Below are 23,340 nucleotides of genomic sequence, written 5' to 3' on the forward strand. Positions count from 1 at the left end.
GTGGTGATGAAATGTGGTCTGGGAGGCTCATTGCAGTGTGGTGAGTAATGTACATGCTTGTATTACCCTTGATTACAGCGAAGAGTGATTATGAATGTCTCTGTCTGAGGGAAGTTTGTTCCTGTTGAGATTTGCACTGAAATCCCAGTAAACAAAGCAAAGAGAAGCTAATGTCTGAATCTCTAGGAAACTTTCCTTTAGATCATAGTTTTGACTATGGCTGCGCAGCAGTGATTGAGCACTGGCTGATCGTCATCTGTTGATATTCAGTGAAATTGTTCTGAATTAGGGCCAGGATGAAGTTATATTTAGCCTCAACTGGACTGTTATGTAGATAAGTACAATAGCAACAGGCCTTGCAAATTATAGGTTGGCTCTTTTTCTTAATCTTTCCTTTTGTGTGTATATCTACCAACAGATTGAGGAAGAAATAGATCAAAGTATTTTTCAAAATTGTGCTCAGCTAAAAAAACAACGAAGCCCAACCACTCTTTTCTGGCAAAGTCTTTCATATGTCACTCAGTGATGGGTATACCAACATATTTCCTTATTTTCCTGGCTTATTTAACAACAACAGAAAACAGAACAAAGGATACAGCAACAAGTCAGATATAGAAACCTAACTTAATTTTCAGTGCAAATGTTATTTAGAGTTGAAACTTTTTTCAGATGTATGCATTTGGTTTGGGTCAGTGCATTAAGTCTTCCCGTAATGATGAGTTTTGCATCAGTTTGCATCTGTAGCCATTTCTCTTTGTAGCTCTTGATCTGCGCTGACGTAAGAAAATCAAACTCCAGTTCAGAAATATTTGAAGAAATTGAATGAAGGAACACCATCACTGAAATGGATAGAAAATTCCCTCTCACAGTCAAGAGAAGCATTCCATTTTGCTTAATGTGCACAAATCTGTACACACTGTAGCACGTACCAAGGGTCATGTTTGTCTGTCATAGCTGGAATTTATTTTGCATTCCATGAGGTCAGAGCCACTGAGGAAAATTAAGATGATAAGAAAGGCCAGGGTTCTGAAGCCTCGCATCACTCCTCCTCCAGAGGCTGAATGCAGCCTCTGAACAGGAGACAAGCTAGTTCCCCTCATGACATGTACAGGGTCAATTCTTCATACGTATTTTATTATTTTACCTGTAGTTGTGCTCCTTTGTTCCTTTTGTTGTATCCTCACTCCGCTGGGGAAAAGAAGACTTCGAGTGGATTTCTTCTGAACGCATGAAGTGCTGCATTGCACTTGAGCACTTCTTTCTGATATTTGAGGAAGGACCAAGTGATCTTCCTTTCTTCTCCCATACTTTGGACCACCACTAGCAATACCTCACTTACCAACTGCATCTGCTCTTTTCTGCTTTTCCAAGTGCTGAATGTATCTTTTAATTTTGTTCTTGCAGTTCATAGAGTCATATAATCATCAAGGTTGGAAAAGACCTCCAAGATCATATAATCCAACCATCTACTTACCATCAGTATTTCTCCACTAAACCACATCCTTCAGTACAACATCTAAACGTTTACTGAACACCTCCAGGGATGGTGACTCCACCACCTCCCTGGGCAGCCCCATTTCAGTGCCTCACACTCTTTTGGAAAAGAGTAGGAAAGAAATTTTTCCTAGTACCTAGCCTGAACACCTCCCCTGGCACAACTTGAGGTCATTCCCTCTAGTCCTATTGCTAGTTAGGTGGGAGAAGATGCCAATCTCTACCTCACCACAACTTCCTTTCAGGTAGTTACAGAGAGTTATAAGGTCTTATGTAAAAGTTGTGATTTCTGAGGGATACTGTTGCTGTTCCCCACTACAGAGTCTGTTCTGAATATTGGCTCTTTTCTTTAAAACAAAACAAAACAAAACAAAAAAACGGAGGACTGTTTAGATCATCTTCAGGGCTTGAAGTGAATATGAATGCATTGGTAGGAGAGAGGACTCTCTGCATTTGATCCCAAAACTGACTGGACAGTTAATGGAAGAAAGTTAATGGAAAGGAATTCCCTTTATTGCATTGGAAAGAAACAGTCAGTTATAGGCATACAGACATTTGGAGCTCTGGGCAGATTGCAGTGCACTCTTCCAATAGAAGAAGGAGAAACTTAGAAAAAATTAACCTCAAGATGGAGAAACTGTATTTCTCTGGTCTTACCATTGTAAGAGTAATATATTATCAAACAAAAAGCTGTTATGCTGCTTTATCTTTACAACAGAAACATAAAATGTGCCCTTGTGAGGAAAAATATCCTGTCTCAGCCATGTAAGCTGGAGCTTGCTGATTATGTGCCCTTGTTTCAGCTTTGTGCCTGTGCAGAAATTTGCACAAAGTTGAACCGAGTTGCTGCAGTTGTTATGATGAAAGGATGGCCCCCAGCTATTGCCAATATGAGGCTACTCAGAGGCCTGAGCACTCTTTAGTTAAAGTCAGTTACTACTTCTTTTCCTTTATGTTGCATTTGAAATGCCTTCACAACCCAGGTCTCACAAGGTTGTTAAGCCAGACTGCACCCAGGGCTGAAACTGAGGTTCTTCTGTGTTCATAGGGATAATTCAGGAGGTTCCAAAGTGCTGGATTAAGTTCTAATAGTTTGTACTTCATTTCACATGAAGAGCAGTAGCTCCAGAAGCAGCACAGACGTTTTTAGACCTTTTAAAACAATTTGGTGTTATCCTGTTGTGGCACATAGTACTTTTTCACTGGGTCCAGATGTCTCAGGCCTCAGACTTGCTGCGTTGTGATATTAATAGTTGAAATGATGGCAGAAATGAGGAATGTCTGTTTCATAACAGACATATGGATAATGGCTTTCAGTTTTATAACCTGTTTTTCAAGGATGCTTTCTCGCAGTGTTAGACTTGTTTATGAGAACAGAAAACTGAGAAAAGCAAATCTGTACAGAAAGGTCTCCCTGGACACCAATGGGCTTCCATACTCAGATCTCTATCCCTTGGAATGATGAAATACCTTAACAAAGAGGTAACACAGCCAGCAAAGGGAAGTTTGGCACGTGTTAACTGACATATAGCATGATACAGCAGTAGAAATTGGGGATCAGAACTAAACCAGTAGGTCTGGAAGGACAGTATGTTATTGTGGAGAAGCAAATAAGACATTTTTGTGTTTATTCTGAAAGCAATTTGTCCGAGTGGGCAAGATAGAAAAGTTGTTAAAGACCAGATACGGTCCTCATCTCCCTTCTTTTTCTCTGTCTCTACCACGTATTTATTCATAGGTCTATTTGGTGATGTTTTGTGTGACCTAAAATTTAATTAATAAGCAAAGCAGGGAAAGCAGGCTTATCTGTATTCTGGATATGTGTGCAGCCAGGCCTCACAGCTTTCTGTCTTATAATTCTGTTCTTTTGCCTTTGGGTACAGAGTACTTCAGTGAAGTATAGAATGACCTTGTGTGGTTTACTGGCTTGTGAGAGCAAAAAAGAACAAGACCTATCTTACAACAGCTTTTCTAAACCAGAATTCTAGATTTAGAAGTTGCCAAACCCAGAACCAACTCAGTTATGTCAAAAATTAAACGCCACAATTCATAAAAGCAATTTTTATTTCTTCCCAAGGTGTGTGCATGTAAGCATGGAAGACTTGCAAAGCTCTGACAGAATGAGTTCCAAAACATTTCATGTTTTGAGATTCCCAGCCAGATAAAGAAGCACGTTGAAAAATTACCTGTGCTTTGAAAAAGCAGAGCTGAGAGCTTCCACATGCTCTGGTTGTTGGAATGGTCGTGTTCAGACACGCTGTTAAAGAACAAGTTTCAAGGACTGGTGGTTCTTAAATAGACACACAGGAGCTTGTGTGTTCTGCCTGCTTTAGGAAAATGCTTTCATTTGCTGTCCTGACACTCTTTAACAAAAAAGCTGAGATCACAAGAAAGCAGGTGTGACTAAATTGCTCTGAACAGCCTCCAGAACATCACGAAAAATCAGGAAAAGTGAAGACATAACAGTGGAAATATCTGTTGCAAGTATTATTCAGAACACGATAAAGGAGAAGAGTAACAGTGAGGGAGGCTTTCATTCTCGACTTTGATCCACTTTCATTACTTTCAGGAGAAAATGAGGGCCAATGTTAGGAAATCTTCGCTGTACCTCATTAGGAAAGAAAGAATGGATGCCCCTGACATTTAAGTTCTTGCTTTTGAGGTTGTTTTTTTTTCCCCACCTGCAGCCACCTTCTGATCATTGGGATGGAAGGTACAGTGCACGTGTGTGAATCTTCTGTGCCTGATTGCCTCTGTTTGGGGCAGTATCTGAACAAAGGGGGTGAAAAAAGACTTAAACATGGCAGAGTCTAAAAACCACCCTGTGCCTGTGCTTTAGCAGTGCAGGAGACTGCCATAAATTTAGATCAGTGGGGAATCTAGCCCTCTTACTCCAGATATTTTCACATTTTCCTGTTATCTTCTTCAGCCTTAGAAATTTCTTGGCTAAGGCACGTACCTACTGCTGCCTGTTGATTGATCACATTTTGTCTTGCAGTCATTTGTCACAGTCAGATTTTCTTGCTGTCTTTGCTTTACAAATCCAATGTAATTTGAGTATTTAGGACCTGACTCATCAACTTTGATTTATTTGAAGATTTTGTGTTATACTTTTTTTTTTTGGTACAATTGTAGAGCATATTTGCCACTTCACGTAATCTACTTTGGCAGAACGACTCCTGAAATTCACTGGTGTAAATCAGACACTGCTTGTAAGCCATAAAAAAATAGTTCAGCTACAGCCAGCTGAGTTTCTGTGCACTTCTCTCTAGTAACCAGCCATAAGGATTCAGAGCTTTGAAGGGGTTTGTTTGTAGGACAATGCTGTCTCGCTAGCATGGCCCACCATCACTCCTGTGAACTGAGTATTTGAGAACACAGGAACTATGCTATTTAAAAATAGCACATAACACTTAATATTTTTGTTTGTTTGTTTGATTCACAGAGTCCTAGCAGCCATCATTCAGTAAACTGTCTCTATTTTTCATTATTTCTTTAAGCACTCCAGGATCTTCATACACTTTGGCAGATCCTATTGCTTTGTTCTGTCGAAGTGCTGTTACTCCTTTAACAAGAGCACACATTCATGAGGCAAACAATCTTATTATGCAAATTCACTGTTAAGTTTGGAAAGTAATTTCTGTTTTGTTTTTTCCAAACTCCCTAAGTCAGCAGTAAAGGAGGAAATGATCTGTTATGCAGGGTTTTGGGGATTTTGAGCTGCACTCCTGGTGAGAGCTCAAAAATAATAGGGGATCTGGTAGAAGAGTGGCTATTAAGTTGCCACTTACATCACTTTCCTTTCCAAGCCAGAGGCAAGAAAAGACAAGTTCTACTTCTTACTTCATTACCATGTTGAATCAGTTCAAAAACCACCTAACTGCCATGGCCTGGCATGGAGTGTGAAAAGTTCATCTCCCTTACTTATCATAAGCTTTATTTAGATTTAAGAAAATTTAGTATCTCCTGTAGTTGCCTATTTGACAAATATAGAGAATTATGATAGTGTATGCTATGCCAATGTACAGAACATGCTGTAACAGACAGGCTTTCTGCCTAACATTTATGGGATCTGTTTAGACTCAGTAGTCCAGGAGGTCCCTTTTGGCTGGTCTTAATATTCCCATGGCCCTTGGTTACCAGGAGTATCAGCATTACTCATCCTGGCATCCCTTTCTGCTCCTGGTAGAATTAATCTAAAGAAAGATTTGATTTGTCTTTAGTGCAGCATATAGAGAAATTGCCCAAACCTAGACAGTCATTTATCTTTGCAAAGAGAATGTCAGAATTCAAAGTATCATCATTACACGTGTTCCTCTTGGTTGTCTTGGCTGATCAGCAAAGCTGTTTCATGCCACATGTTTGTGATGTGTTGCCCCTGTGCTAAGCACCCAGTCAGACCAGTCTGACTTCCCAGTTATTCTCAGTCCTTGTATGCAGAGAAAGAAATATTTTTTTTGCCATGTATCCCTCAACGTTTCTTCAAAGTCATGATGTTTTTTTAGCCTTTGAGTTATTCTACTGCTTTACACCTACAGAGACATGCCTGGCATCTTTTTATACTGCAGCAGTTCTTCCATATCTTATTTGTGTAAAAGTATGGATTATTGTCATGAGCTTTCACAAATATGTCTCTAAAAGCGGAGGGCTTTTCTGTTTGTTTGCTGAATGATGTCCTGGCAACAGTGCCCTTGGAGCAGCGTGAGACTGTACAGAGAGCAGTCAGAATTCAGCTGACTAAAAATTGCTTTCTTTTTTGGTGTCTGTGTGACGGTCATGTTATAGTGAATAAAAATAGTTTTATTCACATTTTTCTTGAGAAATACTCTCTGAAACACAATTACTGGGTAAATTAAGTGTTTTTGTTGTTGTTGTTGAGTTTTGCTGTTCACACAAGGAGGAAACGTCTGTTGCTTTAGTTTCAGATTTCTTTAAATGCTTGTTATGGAAATGAGAAGTTTCTTTTCTTATATGGCAACCAAATCTGCTAAATACACAAACTAACACGTGTACAGTTACAGCTAATTCAGATTTTATTTACATTGCTCTGATATGCATTAGGCTATCTTGTTAAAAGGATGCCAAGCTCTGAGAAAAATCAGGGATAAGCAGAAAAGCTAAATAATATACTAATAAAGCAACATCTTCCCAGCAAAAGGAGCACAAAGTCCTGAGGAATATAAACAGTGCTGGGTGACTTTCAGCTTGCCAAACTTCCATGTTTCTATGAAATGATGGGATTTCATCAACAGGAGCCTGGAAAGACCCACCATCTTTCTGTCAACACATTCCTTGTTCATCCTTCAGTAAATGGGCTCCCACAGGATTGACCTTTTTGGAACAGGGAATTACCTGGAATAGAGAGAGTGAAAAACTGTTAGTATTCTGTAAGTTTAAACACAGTCAGTGGGATTTGCAGAACTAAAGGAGTGCTGAGCAGCTTCTCCTGATTTGTCTGCCTTCAGAAAAGAATGATCAGTGCAGTCATTCCTGACATTTCAAGAGAGCTACAATGGTGTGAACTACTTCCTCGAGGAAGTCACTTAACCACCCTCCAGTCACTTTTAATCCTATATCAGAAATGCAACTCAAGATTTTTATTAGTGTTTACAAAAACTTGTGGATAATGGAAACAAAATGCTTAACAAATGCAACTTCTTTGTACTCACCTTGCTCTTGCATCCAGAAGAAGTATAAAGGCAGCTTTATAGCCACAGCTCTTGCAGCCTCCTCTTTTTAAAAGCTAGCTAATGAAGTTATGGGATTTGTAAAGCCTACGCTGTTTGCCACTCATTTCTTGCCTTTTCTAGAGTTAATGTTTGGCAATGGAAGGGGGCAGGAGCTGTACACCAATTTAACTGGATCGAAAGGTCAGGCTCGCTGCTTTTGGTACTGCTTTTGTGCTGCCTGCTTTCAGAATATTCTCCAAGGATTAAATTCTCTCTCTTTTCCTCACAGCCAATGGTTAACACCCACAAGGTGCAGGCAGGAAAAGAGTCCTGTTTAAAACTGGCAACTTCCCAACCTTGGAGTGAGATATGGAGTGAAGGCTCAGATATTTATGGTCCCAAGAATCAGCCCTTCTCCACCACCTGTATTTTGAGTTCCAGTCAGCCTTGCTTAGGGACCTCACAAAGAGAGTATAATTTCAGCATTTTCACTTTCTGTTTTGTGATGGTTAGGGTGCAAATTACCTCAAAGCAGCGCAGCAAGTGATTCTCTTGATGTGAATAAGACAGAGTTCCACTGTAGTCCATCATACTAGTAGAAGTCACTACTCTCTAAGAAGTAGAAAGTAGACGGCACACGATACTAGCCCTTATTAGAGAAAATAATCTTCCAGACACACACTGGAAGATATATCTCTATTTGAGAATCACAATTCCTGTAGAGCAACTTTTTTTCCGTGTTTGAGTGAGGAAAAAAGAAACCGAAGAGATTGAGTTGGAACTTTAAGTTCATATATATTTAGAGCTCCAAGTGCTATGCTATGGAACTTTTATCAACTCTTTGAAAGGGTAGATAACAGCAGGACAAGGGGAAATGTTTTTAAGTTGAGGGAGGGAAGATTTAGGTTGGATGTCTGGGGGAAGTTTTTTACAGAGAGGGTGGTGAGGTGCTGGAACAGCTGCCCAGAGAGGTTGTGGATGCCCCATCCCTGGAGGTGTTTGAGGCCAGGCTGGATGGGGCCCTGTGCAGCCTGGTCTGGTATTAAATGGGGAGGTTGGTGGCCCTGCATGTGGCAGGGGGGTTGGAGATTCATGATCCTTGAGGTCCCTTCCAACCCTGGCCCTTCTGTGATCGTGTGATTCTGTGGAACAATTCACAGCAGCAAAGCATGCTCGGAAGGGATGGAAATCTCTCAGATTCCATCTGCTCCCTTTGCTGTGCAGCAGTGAGTCCCACTGTGAAGGTAGCTCAGGGCTTGTGCATGACCAGTTTACGTGTCACAGTGGGCTGTGTTGACCGGTGTTTGCTGTTGAGATGGCAATTCACTGTGCCTACTGACTGACCAGCAGTTGGAGAGCTGCTCATCTCAGGATGCATGCTGGAGGATTACATGCATCGCTTGGGGAATTGGAGCAATGCATTCCTGTGCGTTCTGTGAAATGTGGTTAGTCTCAAATACCACAGCTTGGAGGAAGATTCTGCTCAAGCAAACTTGTTAAGAAATCTGCATTTATTTGTTTTGCTGTTTATCCACAATATTTTGACAGTGTATGTAATGACATGTTCGTAAGATGCCATACAACGTCATTCTGTATGCAGGAAACTTCAATAAAAGCATTTTGCTTAACAAACTGTCTACAAATGATTAAAAGTTATTTGTTTCTGTCCAATAATACCCATTTAAAAGACTGTGGAATTATTTTGCCCTTGAGAGAATACTGTTTTAAGAGAAGTAGGTTACTTGAAGGAAGGAACATTTTATTATCCGTTGTTTGGCTTTTGGAATTATTTTCTTGATTCTGTTATTTGCCTCTGTCCTTCAGCGAAAGCGTGCCTGAGGCCAAAGAGACAAGGTTTTGCTCTTCTTTCTTGTTGGATTATTCCTATTTATTCTACCTGAATGACTGAAGTTTACAGAATAACACGATGTGAAACAATCTGTTAACTATCATACCCAAAGTACTTGACAACACACATGTCTTAAAAGGGCTTTTTGCTCTGTGGTCCCAAACTTGTGCAGAGGAAGTGAGTGGGACTTTAACTGCCTTCAGGGGTTCAAGATCAAGCATGAAGTGCTGCCGCTTCATTAGAAGCCTAGAATTTAGAAGAGTGACTTGTATTTTGTAAGTAGAAATGTTGTGCAACTGTAACTTTTGCAGGTCATGCAAACCTTACTTTTCCCCCTTGCACATCTCCTGGTGAATCAACAAACCTCTTCCCAGAAGTGAAAACAACTGGGAAGATGAGAGAGAGACGGTTTTCCTATTTCTATCAGAAACATAAATATTCTGAATGAAAACAGCAGTGGTATATGATTAAAAGCTGTTGGATGAGCAACATCAAACAGAGACCAGGAGTCTGGTCCACACATGAATGGCGGGATGCTTTCAGGGACCTTGTGTTCACTGCTTGCTATTCTGGGGGGTCCAGATATTCCGCGTAAGGCATTTGTAAACATTATTCCTGATTTTTCTTCATTGCCTTTTATGTACAGTTGCACAGCAGAGAAATGAAGCCATAACAATCAAAACAACAAATTGTAACACCTCATCACAAACAAGACAACTTAGAATTTATGAACAATTAGATAAACATAAGATGTTGATGGTCTGTTCGTCACGCAAAGAAATTTGCTTGGTGAGTCTCATGTAAGACAGGAGCCCAGAATGGGAAGCATGGATCCAATAAATAGAAGCTATGCTCCATACCCCTTATGGTAAAATGGAGCTGAAGTAAGGTACCTCCTTCACAAGGCTGTTTTCATACACAGGGATAAGTGTGTTGCATTTATGTGGAGTTATCCTGGAATGGCTAATAAACTGCATCTTAGAATAGCCTTTGTAGATTTCCTTGGAGAATTTGTATGTTCTTAGGTACAAGATTTTTTTTCTGCCAGATTTTATGCTCTTTGCAGCAGAGCTGTTGCAGAAATGATTTCTGTGGTACCCACAGATTGAGATCCTGGTCTGATTGGCATCTATCAACCGCAGCGTAAGTAAAAAATAATATTAATAATGATAGGAAAATTTCTGTCTGCATCATAAAGGTGACTGGGGATGCTCACAGCTTCCCAGATAAGGAAAAGTGACAGAAATACATATAGTATGTTTCTTATAGTGACCAAGAGTCAGAGAGAAAATTGTCTGTATGTTCTTTTCTTCTGCTATCTTCTTACTAATTTGCCCCCTATTGGCTTCTATTTTATTCCTGTTGTCAAAACACATTATCATTTGAGTTTTTTAAATCTCGAGGAGCCTAATTAATTTGGATGTCAATTTTCCCATGCCACAAAGGGAAGAAGTGTTAATATGTGCTGAAGAATTCTGCATAGCCTCTTTGCAGGGTCTGTCCAGTCCCTTAGCAGAATCTAACAGTAGATTTAGTTAATGTGACTTCAAAGGATGCAATGGAAGCCGTGCTCTTTATGTGTGAAATACATTTCCACTTCAAAATCTTTGTATTGTTGAGGCAAATGTCAATGCAGCTCTAGGGCAGGCGTATGTGACATACAGATGTAAGGAGAAGGTGAACTTGAGTCTAAGCTAGAGGAGTGCTAAGAGTAATACACGTTTGATAATCATGGTGTGAAACTGAAGAGATCTAAACAAGACAGAAGGGAAAAATGAAGAGTCGTGGCAGCTGTCCAGGTTTGACGAGGCTGATTTAAGTTGCAGTAGGCCAAGGTAATTCTAGGTAATTCTCTGCAAACTCTGCTGTGACAACCAGCCAAAACCGCATCCACTGTAACCTGCTTTTGATCGTTTGAGATATCTTAAGATACCTGTCTGAAGCTGCATAGAATGACAGGAAATTGAACTTCTGGGACCCAAAATGAAAAGAATGTGTTCTGATATGCATCCTTTCTGACCTAACATGAAAAAAAGTTTTCACTGAGCTTTAAGTAATTGTTAGTGAAGCATTTGTCGTCGTCTTTGGTGTGAGACCTGTCTTTTCCATAAGAATGTATGTTTATTTTTTTAAAATGAATAAGGAGGAGAAGGCACCAAAAGGTGCAACTTCTGTGCAAAAAAGGTTTGATTTCCCAGGACTCTGAAAAAGAGAAAAGTGCCTTTTGTGACAATTTCATAGTTGTCTTTTTCTGATTAGAACTTCCCTTTTTCTCTGATACTTCTGAACTTTGGTTGCAAAGTATTACTATCTATAAGAAACCGGGATGAAGCCTCATGATTTGGTTTGGGGCTATGTTGTTCAAGGAGAAGAAAATACCCCAAAGTATGTTTCTCAGGAATTCCATCGGTGCTCTGGACCATTAGATTCATGCATAGTGGTTGGCACCCATGTCTGTGGGTTTCTACTGGCTACTGGAAAAAAAGCACCTAGCAGCAGGGATCTTCTGTGCCTTTTTCTCCTTTGCTGCAGCTGATATTTGCTCCTGCAACTTCTTTTGGTCACAAAATAAAATAAAATAAAATAAAATAAATCTTCCGCTTGGATTTTATGTGTGCAAGATATTTTATAAAAAGCAAATGCACAAAAAACCCCCAAACAAGAAAAACTTAACTTGATGTTCATAGTCTTTGTAGAATGCAAATTTGGCTGTGTACGCAAGTCAGTGCACAGGGGTCCTTCCTTTTTTTCTTTGCTTCTTGAAACAGAGAGGTTCCTAGGGCAAAATGTCAAAGGAGCCATGATTATTTCTGCTGTGGTTGTAAGCAGGCATTGTGGCAGAGCAGTAAAAATCCCCCTTTTTTGACATGGTTTTGGCTTTTTATTGCTTTTTGTTGCTGGCTCATCACTGGTGATTAATGGGTTGTTTAATTTCCTTTTGTCTTTTTTGTTTTTAAAGTCTTTGTAGCAATGTACACCATCCAAGTAACAATGGCTAATTTTGCAAATCGTTGCAAATACTTTTTCTGAGGGTTTTTTCCAAGGTAACACTGAGACCTTTCTGTACAGTTAATATTCTTCAGCATGGAATGTGGGAAGATTAGTCAGTGTTTTTCAGCCTGTAATACTCTTTTGATAGAGTTACTTCTGTTCTCTTTGATAAGGAGGACTTAATCCATTTGCAACAACATCAGACCAAAGACAAAACATATCTTCTTTTTTCTAGTCTTATTTAATTTACTGTATACACTGGGGATTTGAAATGCTGTGGCAAAAATGCTGTTGCTGACCACAAGGATCCTTTGCTTCAGATATTATGAATTAAAAACTGACAGCTTTTGAAACTGGTTTACCCAAGCAGCCAGTGAGTAAACTCGTCTGCTTGTTGGTCAGCCTTAACAATTATTGCAGTGGGAATCTTCTCCCTGATGATCTCCTTTTCTTGCAGAGAGAATCCTTTATCTGGGAGGCCAGGAATCTGTCCTGTTGGAGTTGGTAGATGCTTTCAAGGCAATGGTTTGCTATGAGAATATTTTTGTTGTATTTAAACTCAGGAAACTTGAAGAAGTTGGGGTCAAATAGAGGTGAGAAAACTGGCTTTGAACGTGCTGAATGCTCAGCTTGTCACTGACTTCAGCTAAGTGCTGTTTCTCTCTTTCCAGACTCTGTGGCTGATCGGTATCTCGTGCCTTTGGGGTAGTTTTGTGGTTTGTGAACAGCCCCTGCTTTGCCTGCAGCCAGAAGAAGCTTGGCACATAGCTGTAGTTTCCCTAAGGACTTGATGTTTTATTTCTTTCTGCTTCTAGGTGTCAGTCAGTCTCTCCACCGCCTCTTTTGTCCCCGCCAAGAAGCCCAGCCTACCCGCTCAGTGACAGCGAGGACTCTTGCCAGGCCACGCGTCTCACCAAGGCCTCGGGCTCCCGGCTGCGCCTCAAGGACTGGAGCAGCCGCGCATCCGTGCTGCACAGCACCTCCACCAGCCCATCAGACACTGACTCTCCCAGCCGCCCTCTCAAAGCCATCAGCGTGGGAGCTTTGGATAAAAGGCTGTCTGTGTTCAAGGCGGAGGACCAAAAGGAGAGCCCGAAGGAGGCTCAGGATGGGGATGCAATAGGGAGCCACCCTCTGGCCCGGAGCACTCTGTCCCTAGGCACTGCTGTGAACCTGAGGAGCCTATCCCTCAGCCGGACGAGCGTCCGCTCCCAGGTGCTGGACATCAGGCAGAAGATCACAGAATGGGAGTGCCGTCGGGAGCCGTCTCCCAGGATGAACGTGTGTGTGGACAAGAGGGACGCTGCGGAGAGGTCAGGCAGTGAGAGCTGCCCTAGCGTGCTGACCTCTCCTTGCAGCGACAAGACGTTTGATTTTAAAGGGTTCAGAAGAATGAGCCGAACGTTTTCTGAGTGCTCTTACCCAGAAACAGAGGAGGAGGAACTGCTGGACAGGGATTCCTGCCATCGGGTGGAAAAGAGACCAGGCAGGGGTGATCTTCCTTCTGCCGCTTTTCTCAAGGGCCACATGAGGAAAGAATCCTCTGCTGTGCTCAACAGAATACAGAAGATCGAGCAAGCGCTGAAAGAGCAGCCTGGCAGGGGCCTCCCCCAGTTACCAAGCAGTTGTTACAGTGTTGATAAAGGGAGGAAAAAGTCTCTGAGTGCAGTGGAGGGACTGAGTGAAAACCTAAGTAACAGCAAAGGAGGGAGTGTTATTTTGGGGAGTGAACCAGAAACACCTACTGAGGCTGAGATAAGCAGTAAGACAAAGCAGGGAGTTATAGCAAACTCCGCCGACCCTAAACTGCTCCTTGAAAGCTCAGCAAACGCCGTGGTGAATCCTGTCCCCAAGCCCAAACGCACCTTTGAGTACGAAGCAGACAAAACCCACAAGAGCAAACCAAGCAATGGCCTACCTCCATCTCCTACGCCTGCTGCTCCTCCTCCCCTCCCGTCCACCCCTGCACCCCCTGTGACCAGACGGCAGAAGAAAGAGTCACGCTTTCACAGAAAATCCCAGAATAGGTAAAACTCGAGGAAATGTCTCCTGCTTGATCTTCAAATTAGTAGCTGTGGTTTATTTATTTGTTTATTTACTTTTAGTAACGATAGGTCAGATTCTCCCCTCGATAGAGTGCTTTTGACCTGAGAAATGCTAGGAATTGTGTGGTTTGTTTTTTTTTCTTTCTGCTGGACTGCATGGATGGGATGCATGGGTGAAATACTCCTGCATAGCCACAGTTTTGGAGTTCTCCAACCTGCGTACCTCAAATCCCTGGAAAAGACTTTAGGTCATTTTGGCACAAATGCCCTTACACGGATTTTTAATGGAGCATAATTTCATTACCCCCTTGTAGCAGGACCGTAACTCATCTGTTATAGTTCTGTCTGTTTACTGCAAAACATGTCTGCAGCAGATTTGTGTTTCCAAAGCTTGCTACCACAACAGTTGTGTCAGTTTTATATGATAGTGGTGAGGTTGTTTAATTCAGTGTTTAGAAATATTCTCCTAAGTTACTATCAGCAGCTGCAGAGGATTAATGTTGAGAAAACTATATTTTAGCACAGATTATTCTTGAGTTAATAATGAGCAGAGTATGTGGCAATGTTTCCACAGTAGCCTGTGGAGTTTGACTTGTTTTAATTACATGATTCCCATTGGCTTTTTGGAAATGGTGAAACTCATTCTGCTCTCTGTTTAGAAAGCTATAGGAATCATTGGTAAACATTTAAACTACTGCATTTTGAACGTGTTCAGCTGTCTGTGAATGTGTACAATGTACAGCTGAAATCTAGTGATGAACTTTGTAAGTAGCTACTAGACAACATTTCAGAGGAACACTAAGGATTCTGTATTTGATAGTGTCTTAATTAATTACAAGTTGATGTCAGCACAACCTGACCTGAAGTGTTCCAGGGCAGAAAAAGAAGATCAGATTATCTTCTTTAAAGAAACACCTGTTTCTGAAGTGGATCAGACAATTCTGCTGGTGTTTTGTTTTTTTCTGTGTGTGTGTGTGTGTGTGTGTCTCTGAGAAAGAGAAGGGGTAAAATGTGGGAAGCCAAGCTTTGATTAGCAGTGCTTATCTTGGAGTCCTGGCAATAATCTCAGTTAGAGCAAACTGAGGTTTTAATGAGAATCTATGAAATAAAGCTTACCTCATTTTGCAGCATAGCGTATGTAAAGTACAGAAGACAAACAATGCTTTTTCAGTGTTAAGATATAAATAATAGTCTTTATTGGAAAGCTATGGGACAAATCATAAAACAGCATGTATAAAGTCTGCGTGGTGAGTGGAGGAAGGAATGGATAATGAGAGGTTATTCTTGCCACAGGATCACCTTGTGACTAAGTAGACAAAGTCAATCTTTGATTACTTGCTCACACTGAATTTGGGGCCATACAGGTCATCTAAGAACCACAGTATTTTGTTGCAGTTCATTTCTGAGCTGAAATTTTGAAAGCTTTATTCAGAGGGAAGTGCATTTTGTGCTTGTGCCTGCTGCTCTGCAGGCTGAGATTCCTGTAATTTTATTAGAAAATGGGGCAACATGGTTCAGCAATGGACTCTTGGTCCTGAATGGTGCTGATAGGCAGGAACTCAAAGCAGAAGCAAAGTTTATCAATTTAAGTTGTGATTAGAGAAGTGTAGGCTTTAGAATTCGTGGTGCAATCATGTGTATCTGTTGATTCTTGTAAATCAGTTTGACATTTTACAGAGTAGGTATTCATTTCCTTGGAACATTTGCGTGGTTTTCTCAAGCTGGAATGTCATGAGAGGGGACTATGGACATATATTCTTTCAATAATTTGGTTGAGAGCAGCTTTTCTGGTTGTTGATTGAACTTCACAATGAAATGGAGGAAGTCTGTCTTATTGGCCTGATAGCAAAGAACCACTTCATGTTCTGAGGACCTGGTGCCCACATTTAATATCCACGTGAGATGAATGTTCTCTGGAGGCTGGAGGTCTGATACTGTTGAGTGGGAGAGGAGTGGTGGCATGATTTAATGTTAATCTGTGTTGGGTAACAGTAAAGTATGGGAATCAGCACAGCCTACGCAAGCCTTACAGCAGCACTCTTCAGTGAGCCCATTTTTCAGTCCATTTCATCTTTAGCACTAAATCAATCAATCAGATGAACACTAGCTCTGGTAGAGCTGGCAGTGCAGACCACGTACCTCCCAACTTCAGTGTGGATATTGCCTTAGAGAACATGAGTTGTGCAAACCTGGGAATAGGGAGGTCTTAACACCAGCTTCCTGCAGCGTGCATTATTATCCTAAGTCCAGTTACAGGTATGGGGCCAGACTTCTCACCCATGGTGTGGGGAGTAAACCTGAGCAAGAGGGGCCAGGGCTCTCTTCCTCCAGGAACCCATCTGGGCCAGCTGCTCCTTGCTTTTTTTTTTTTTTGCTTTTTTTTTTTTACCAGAAAGCTCAAATCTTCAGAACCCAACCATCAGCAAGGGTTACTCATCCACCCCAGACAGCATTTATTTCCTCCATACTTTGTGCTTTGCTGCCAGTGCTTCACATGGGCTGTGCAAGAGAATTAGGTGACTTTTTTTAACATTTGACTGTGACTTTGGCATTTTCACACTGTCCTTTACTTGGAGAGATATCTGAAGTTTCAAGACCTGCAAGTGTTTTCAAACTAAGGTTTACATCTCCTAGGGCAACCAGTAGAGAATAGCTTTCCAGAGAAATGTCTTTTTCTTGAGGAGAAAGAGCTGCATTTTTCTTGGACTTCTGGCAATGGCAAAAAAACGTATAATCTGAGAGCTGTGTAGCTGATTTACTCTGTAACCTTTGAAAATGGTTACATACTTTCTCCGTATTTTCTCCTTCTCTGCATAATGGGGATAACAATACTTCCAATCTCATAAAAGTGTCATAGTTTGTTATACTGAAGACTGCTGTCAGTACAGGACTTGAGGGTCCTCTGCAAGTCCTCTTGAAGCATGACGTGCAATTTATTTTTTAGTCAGTTTATATGCATTTCTTAACCGCTCAGATAACAGTTTGAGTCATTTTGCATTCTAGTTACTAATTACTTCTTGTTTTGAACTTTAGAAAATCGTTTGAGTTTGAGGATGCGTCAAGTCTACAGTCATTGTACCCTTCCTCCCCCACTGAAAATGGGACCGAGAGCCAGCATAAGTTTGGATCTAAGAGCACTTTAGAAGAAAATGCCTATGAAGACATTGTAGGTAAGAAGCTGTTGCAGTACATGGATTCACACGCGTTGTTGAGTTCAGAGCATGCATTGTTGAACATGTGCCTTATACAAGAACATTCAGTGCAGTGAGTAAAGAGAGATTAAATGAAGGGGAAATAACTCCAATGTATCAGAGCAAGCATAATTCTCTCAGCATGCAGGAGGTCTTGGTCCTCTCAAACTTCCTTGAGCGGTACTGGAAGTAGGCTTGTTAGTTTTGTTCCATGCTTTTCAAGATACAAGCATTCACATTCTCTTTACTACAGCCTTGTCATGAAGCATTGAGAGGTATAAAAATGTAAATAGATACAGTTTACAGAGCTACCTAATAGCAAGATTAACCTCAGAGGCCTTGTGTAGTCAGCCTAAGCCTTTCAGGACTTATGGGAGGACTACCCCAAAATGGTTGTATACAGCACAATTCCTGGTCTCCCTTCAGTCCCAGTTGCTGGTTAAAGAAAAATTAATTTCCTTCAGCTACAGAGCCATCAGGAATGCACAATGAAAACACTGTTTTGATTAAGCTTCACCAGAAAAACATGTTTCTTTTGGTCTTAGAAGGAAATGTATGGTCTGTGCATACATTCTTTTAACATCAAAAAAGTTGTTATAATTACTGAAAATTGGGCAGCCCTTCAGAGCACAGATTTTCCACACAAATGATGAATATCTGCACTATTTTTAACTCTTTCAGTGTTGTGCTACTGCAGTGGATACAAAGGATACTTAATTTTCCTTTGAACAGTGGATCTTATTTACTGAAAACTGGAGGGGTACCAAGACAGTTGGGGCCCTAGAACACATGTCCCCTGAAGACAGGCTGAGGAAGCTGGGCTTGTTTAGTCTAGTGAAAAGGAGGCCCAGAGACAATCTAATACTGCATAAAATGTTTGAAAGGCAATCAGATATGATAGAACGAAACTCTTTTTGCTCATGACAGTTGATACAGCAAGGGACAGTGACCACAGATTTTTGCTTGGGGCTTTGACCTACTGAATAAATTCTGTCTTTGCTTTGTCAGCCTAAGTGAAAACAGGACTTTGTTCTGGTAAGCATCTTTCTTCAAATGAGAAGAAATCTTGAGTTCAGTAAAATAAAATCACAATGGTCTCTTCCAGCTCATGGGAACTATAAGCTTGCTCTTGCAGATTATAATTTGGGTACTTTGGCAGTGGGAAAAGAATGCAAAATTTCTCATCTGTGGATATACACAGAACTTCACTGTTTTGTACTGATCTTTAACAGTCTTATTCCAAATCACTTCATTCAGTACAGGCAGTGTGGGGGGAGTACCAGGTCAATATAATTCTTATAAGCTGTCAAGCTTGATTAAAGACAAGCCAAAGTAGTTTGATCTCCAGCCTTATAGAAACTATCACAGTTTTCTGTATCACATCTGCATAATTTATACCAGTAGTGCTAGACCTCGATCTCGAGGTACCATTTTTATATCATGCAAACCAGGTGGCTGTACGAGTGAGCTTATTGTATAAATTTACATCTGCTTCAAAGCTAGAAATAATTCTGTCACTGCTGTGTTAGATTTTCTTTCCAAAGTGTTGCTCAAGAAGTTTTGGAGTTTGGCTGGCTTTTTTTTTTTTTTTTTTTTTTTTTTTTTTGGTCTATAACTGGTTGAATGAGGTTGATGCCTCATCCCTGAAGGCATTCAAGGCCAAGACTGGATGTGGCTCTGGGCAACCTCTGCTTGGCGATCCTGCACATGGCAGGGGGGTTGAAACTAGGTGATCATTGTGGTCCTTTTCAACCCAGGCCATCCCGAGATTCTACAATTCTATGGGTATCTTACCTTCCCTAAATGCTTATAGGTAGCTCAAACAGCATCACTGTTTCCTTCTTTACTGAATGAGAACACTGATGAACTGTTGTGGCTAATTTACATTATTTAGAGAACTGCCCTTTTTGTGCAAAAAAAAAAAAAATATATCTTTAGGTACTTTAAAGCTGAAGTGATTATTCTTTGATGTCCAGTGACATCATGAAAAAGTCTTCGTTCAACTTTGTAATATTAATGTACATTTTAATAATGAAATATCTGCACATTCATTTCAGGACAGATACTGGACTGAAACATAATGATCCATTCTGTTATAACCAAAAATCACCTCTATAAAGGGGCACGTATTCCTAATATTAAACAGAGCTGTATTCCTTGTGCAAAGAGCCATGTGGACTTCATTCATCTTCTGTACTAGCATTCACAGGAATGTGGCAGTCATAGTAAACTTAACATTGTTTTGCTTCTTGTGGTTTCGAGTGAGTCTTTAATCAGACCAAAATTGATGTGGCTTTATGAATCCAGTCGGGGAAGCCATGCTTGGTTTTGTGCGAATTTAAGAAACTATCATAGTATTAAGAGATGTCTGAGACGGTTGCTTCTGCTGTGTTTGTGGACAACAGTATTTCCTGTCATATGTGCCATATGGTTTCAGTATTCCAGTCTGTTCCCCAGTTGAGATATTTAAATGCTGTTACTTCATCTGCGCTGCCTCCATGGTATTTTTCACCTGACATCGAGAAGAAAACACCTGTTACTGTCACCAGGAAAAGTGAGAGTAAAGTGAAAGCAATGTTAAGGGAACAACAGCATCTTTGTCTTAAGAATATCTAATAAAACAAGTAAATTATCATTTGTTTTTGTAAGAGAAGTTGCTTTCACAATGTTGAAATTAAATGAAGAAATCTGCTGTGGCAGGGCAAGAACTGTTACAGTGTTTGTAATTCCTTAGAGTGAGGGACAGAGTGGAACAGGTGGAAATTTCCTCTAAATCAGTCTTTCAGTTCATTTTTCTTCGTCAGTGTCTTAAGACGAGGAGCATAAATGTCTGCTCCTGCCCTGAAGAAGTGTTGGTGTTACCCTGGCAGCAGAGTCCCTAGGAATCCAAAGTCTATAGAGATTTGGCTGTAGTGTTCAGATTCTGAAAGATCTCATGCCTTTGTGTCTGGGGTTCGATGGGGTTCATTATGACAGAGGCCAGCTTGAAAACTTGTCTTGAAATCTCCTCCACCTCTTCTCACCTCCCTGTCTCCACACCACAGTTTATCAGTGCTCTGTGGAGGAGAGTAAGACAGTCATCACATGTTCTTGATGAGAATGAAGTCTTCTTCCCAGCACATAAATGCTCAGAGACAGTTTGGATTCAGACCCACCTGTGTTTGTATTTGTTTGTTGAGAAGCCAGTCAGAAAGTTTTTCTGGAACCTGTGAAGTTGTCAGTTATCTGAGTTACATTATTTCAGATTGGCTTTAAATAAAAGGTGATAGTTAAATTGTGTGGGAAATCTGGCCTTCTGCAAAGGGAGGAAAGTGAGAAAAGGAGAAAAACAGAAGAAATGAGGCAGTTGAAGGAGCTGCTGGCAGCTGCTGTGTCTACTTTGAAAGCTCAAAGCAGAGTAGAAAGTAAAGCAACGCGCCCAGCCTATTGCTATGGAATCTGTGCAACCAGGATGAGTTTCCAAGTGGGATCTTGCTGGTGGGCTCCTGGTGGGAGCTTCCTACAGTCCATGGCCCGAGGGGCAGCTGGATCTGTTTGGAGAGTTTGTTGTGCACCCTCCTGCTCCCTGGACCTGTTCACTGTCACCTTTTGGTAATTTTGAGCCTTTCCAACAACTGGACGTTTCTCTTGAAAAGTATTTTTTTGCATCTTAAGATGAGTTAGAGATGGGATAGCAACTTAAGCACTGTGATTCTGGAGATGTGTTATGAAACCTTGTTACAACTGATGCCAAAGGTGACTGAAAAGTAAAACCATGTGGTCATACAAAACTGTTTATCTGTTTTTCTCTGTTGTCCATCTGAGCATCGCATCTCAGTTTGGGGAGAATGAGTTTCTTATTTACTTCTGCACTACCACAGGACAGCTAGCTCTAGTTGGCATGGGCCTTCCTTCCTCGTAGTCAGAGAGTTGGGTGATGAATAAATCGTTATAAAGCCCTCCTTTTTTTTGAGGGAGAGTTAATTATATTCCCAGTAGTCTTGTATTCAAGTTGCATTTTATCACTCAGGAAGCAAAATGTTATTTTGATGTTTCCAGCTCTCCTTGAAATGAGTGGGACACAGGTGTCTGTTGTACGTGAGTAAGCACAGTCTTCCAGAGAGATGAGAGTGTACGGAGCTGGATTTGTCACTACTTTACAGTGTGTCAGACCACATAAGAGAGGAAATGCAGCAATCTGTATCAAATCAGTATTATTACATACAGCATCAGGGCAGCCTAACCCAGGTGAGTGCCTGAGCAGTTAAAAAAAAGCAGGTGTGGCTCTTCAAGTAGGATCCTGAGTGTGGAGGGGAAGGAAAGCCAGTGGCTTAATCTTCCTTCCCTATGGAGTCCAGTTCTCAAAACATTGTGATAGAGCACCTCATCTCTCCTGAACAGATTAGCTGTTTTGAATTCTGATGTAAATTGGACATGGTACATGTCATGTAACAAATGGGATGATTTAGCTGTTTTACTGAATACTCCATTAAGCGTGCCAAAAGCTGCAGAGATGATGACTGCGGTCCAGCTGGAAGATGTTTCAGCTTCACATTGCTTTCAAATTAGAATATTTTGCAAAATTCTTCCCGTAAATGTGGAAGAGGGTTAGTGAGTCGGGCCTCTTCATTTTTCCAGTAAAATCCCATCATCACATGCCACATTATTGTCTGTCATACTATAATACCACATTGTTTTCTATCATATAATCATCTCACATCAGAATAGTTGTATGAATCTGGGAGAAACTGGATTTGCTGGGCTGCTGTGAAGCTGAAGCGAACTTGGAGAGACTGCACCTCTGCCAACTGTGCTGTGCTAGTCATCTCTAAGGCACTCTGGGCTTTTCGTCAGACCCTTAGCAATAGTTCTTGAGATAATCTGTTAGTAAAAGAGCTATGACTGATGGTGCAGGCTGTCACCAGAGAAACGTGTGTTTCTGTTTTCTTCCACGACCCTCACTTGCCTTTAAAAGTCTAAAAATCATGTGAGATTTTTCAACAGTGCAATTGTGGTAATTTTAATGTAGGGTAATGGCAGCCAGAGTGCATTAAATGAAACAGTTTCCGTATAGGCCTGTCAGAGAAGGGCCAAATACTCTAGCTGTCTCATTCTGTTGATGATTAGGCTGTTTGTTGTATGCCACACTGGGATACATGTTATTTTTAATCATCATGTTATGATTCGTTTAGATTCCTGTATTTCTCTGTGGAATTTGTTTCACTTTATATCACCCTTACAGCTTCTTTTGGATTCTCTGTGAGCTTTATATCCTGGTTTTCTAAGACAGTTACTGCGCAGCAGTGAAATGGAGAGTAAAATGATTGTGATGATGCTCTCCCATACCCTAATTTAAATTCATAGAGAGACTGCACTGAAGCCAACTGAGTTCAACCACTTTGAAGTGCAAGCCCTTTTTTGCATGGTGTTGCTGTCCTGTGGTGACAGTTGCTCATTGGTTGCTTTCATTCGTGTAATTTTGGACTGAGTGCTAGATGGGTGAAATTTTTGGAGAATATTTTTATTCATTTACCAGATAAACTTTTTCTGCAGCTAATTCTTGCTTATGGTTACACATGGAAGATCTTACAGATCCTGTAGAAGAGAGCAGAGAGCTGAAAGTCTCTGCAATTTTTCTTCTATTTATTGCCTGGCAAGCCACAATTGGACAAGCTTAGAAAACAGTGATACAGTCTCCATTGCCCAGGGCTCAAAAGGCTGATCACATTTTAGACTCATCATCCTATGTGTTGCAGATGCTCTACTACTTTTCTGAGAACACAGTACTAATCAGATGCACCAGATGACAGGACTTTAAGCAGGTAGTTGTAACCTAGTGCTGTTTAGAAAGAGCTTTTCAAAGCTACTATTATGCATCTCAGCTGTAATTTGACATTGAAATAGTTCCCCTTTCAACAGATTCCTGGGGTAAATTCCTTAGCTGAGATGCACAGTTGCAGCTTCTCTGATGTTGAAAGAGCTCATCTATGTCTTAAAGATCTAAGCTCAGCTATTTTATGAAAGCATGGGGATTTTGTGGTTTTCATCCATTTCATCTGAACGTGATCATAAACATCCTGATGGGTGAGTGCTCCTCCAGCACTGGTTGTGTGAATTGATGT

At 40.9% G+C, this 23,340-nt stretch overlaps 1 protein-coding gene across 7 annotated transcripts in view; it reads left to right on the plus strand.

The window, feature by feature from the left end:
* DENND2B (DENN domain containing 2B) overlaps nt 1–23,340 on the plus strand; it is a 153,540-nt gene that overhangs the window by 79,467 nt on the left and 50,733 nt on the right. For 6 of the 7 annotated variants that reach the window (XM_048947408.1, XM_048947410.1, XM_048947409.1 and 3 more), the window contains 2 exons: nt 12,819–14,030; nt 17,082–17,218. In XM_048947408.1, the coding sequence (XP_048803365.1) occupies nt 12,819–14,030; nt 17,082–17,218 (1,349 nt within the window). The remainder of the gene's footprint in view (nt 1–12,818; nt 14,031–17,081; nt 17,219–23,340) is intronic. The other variant, XM_048947415.1, reaches the window with a different exon arrangement.

This window comes from Lagopus muta, chromosome 6 (assembly GCF_023343835.1).
Source record: "Lagopus muta isolate bLagMut1 chromosome 6, bLagMut1 primary, whole genome shotgun sequence".
Lineage (NCBI taxonomy): Eukaryota > Metazoa > Chordata > Aves > Galliformes > Phasianidae > Lagopus > Lagopus muta.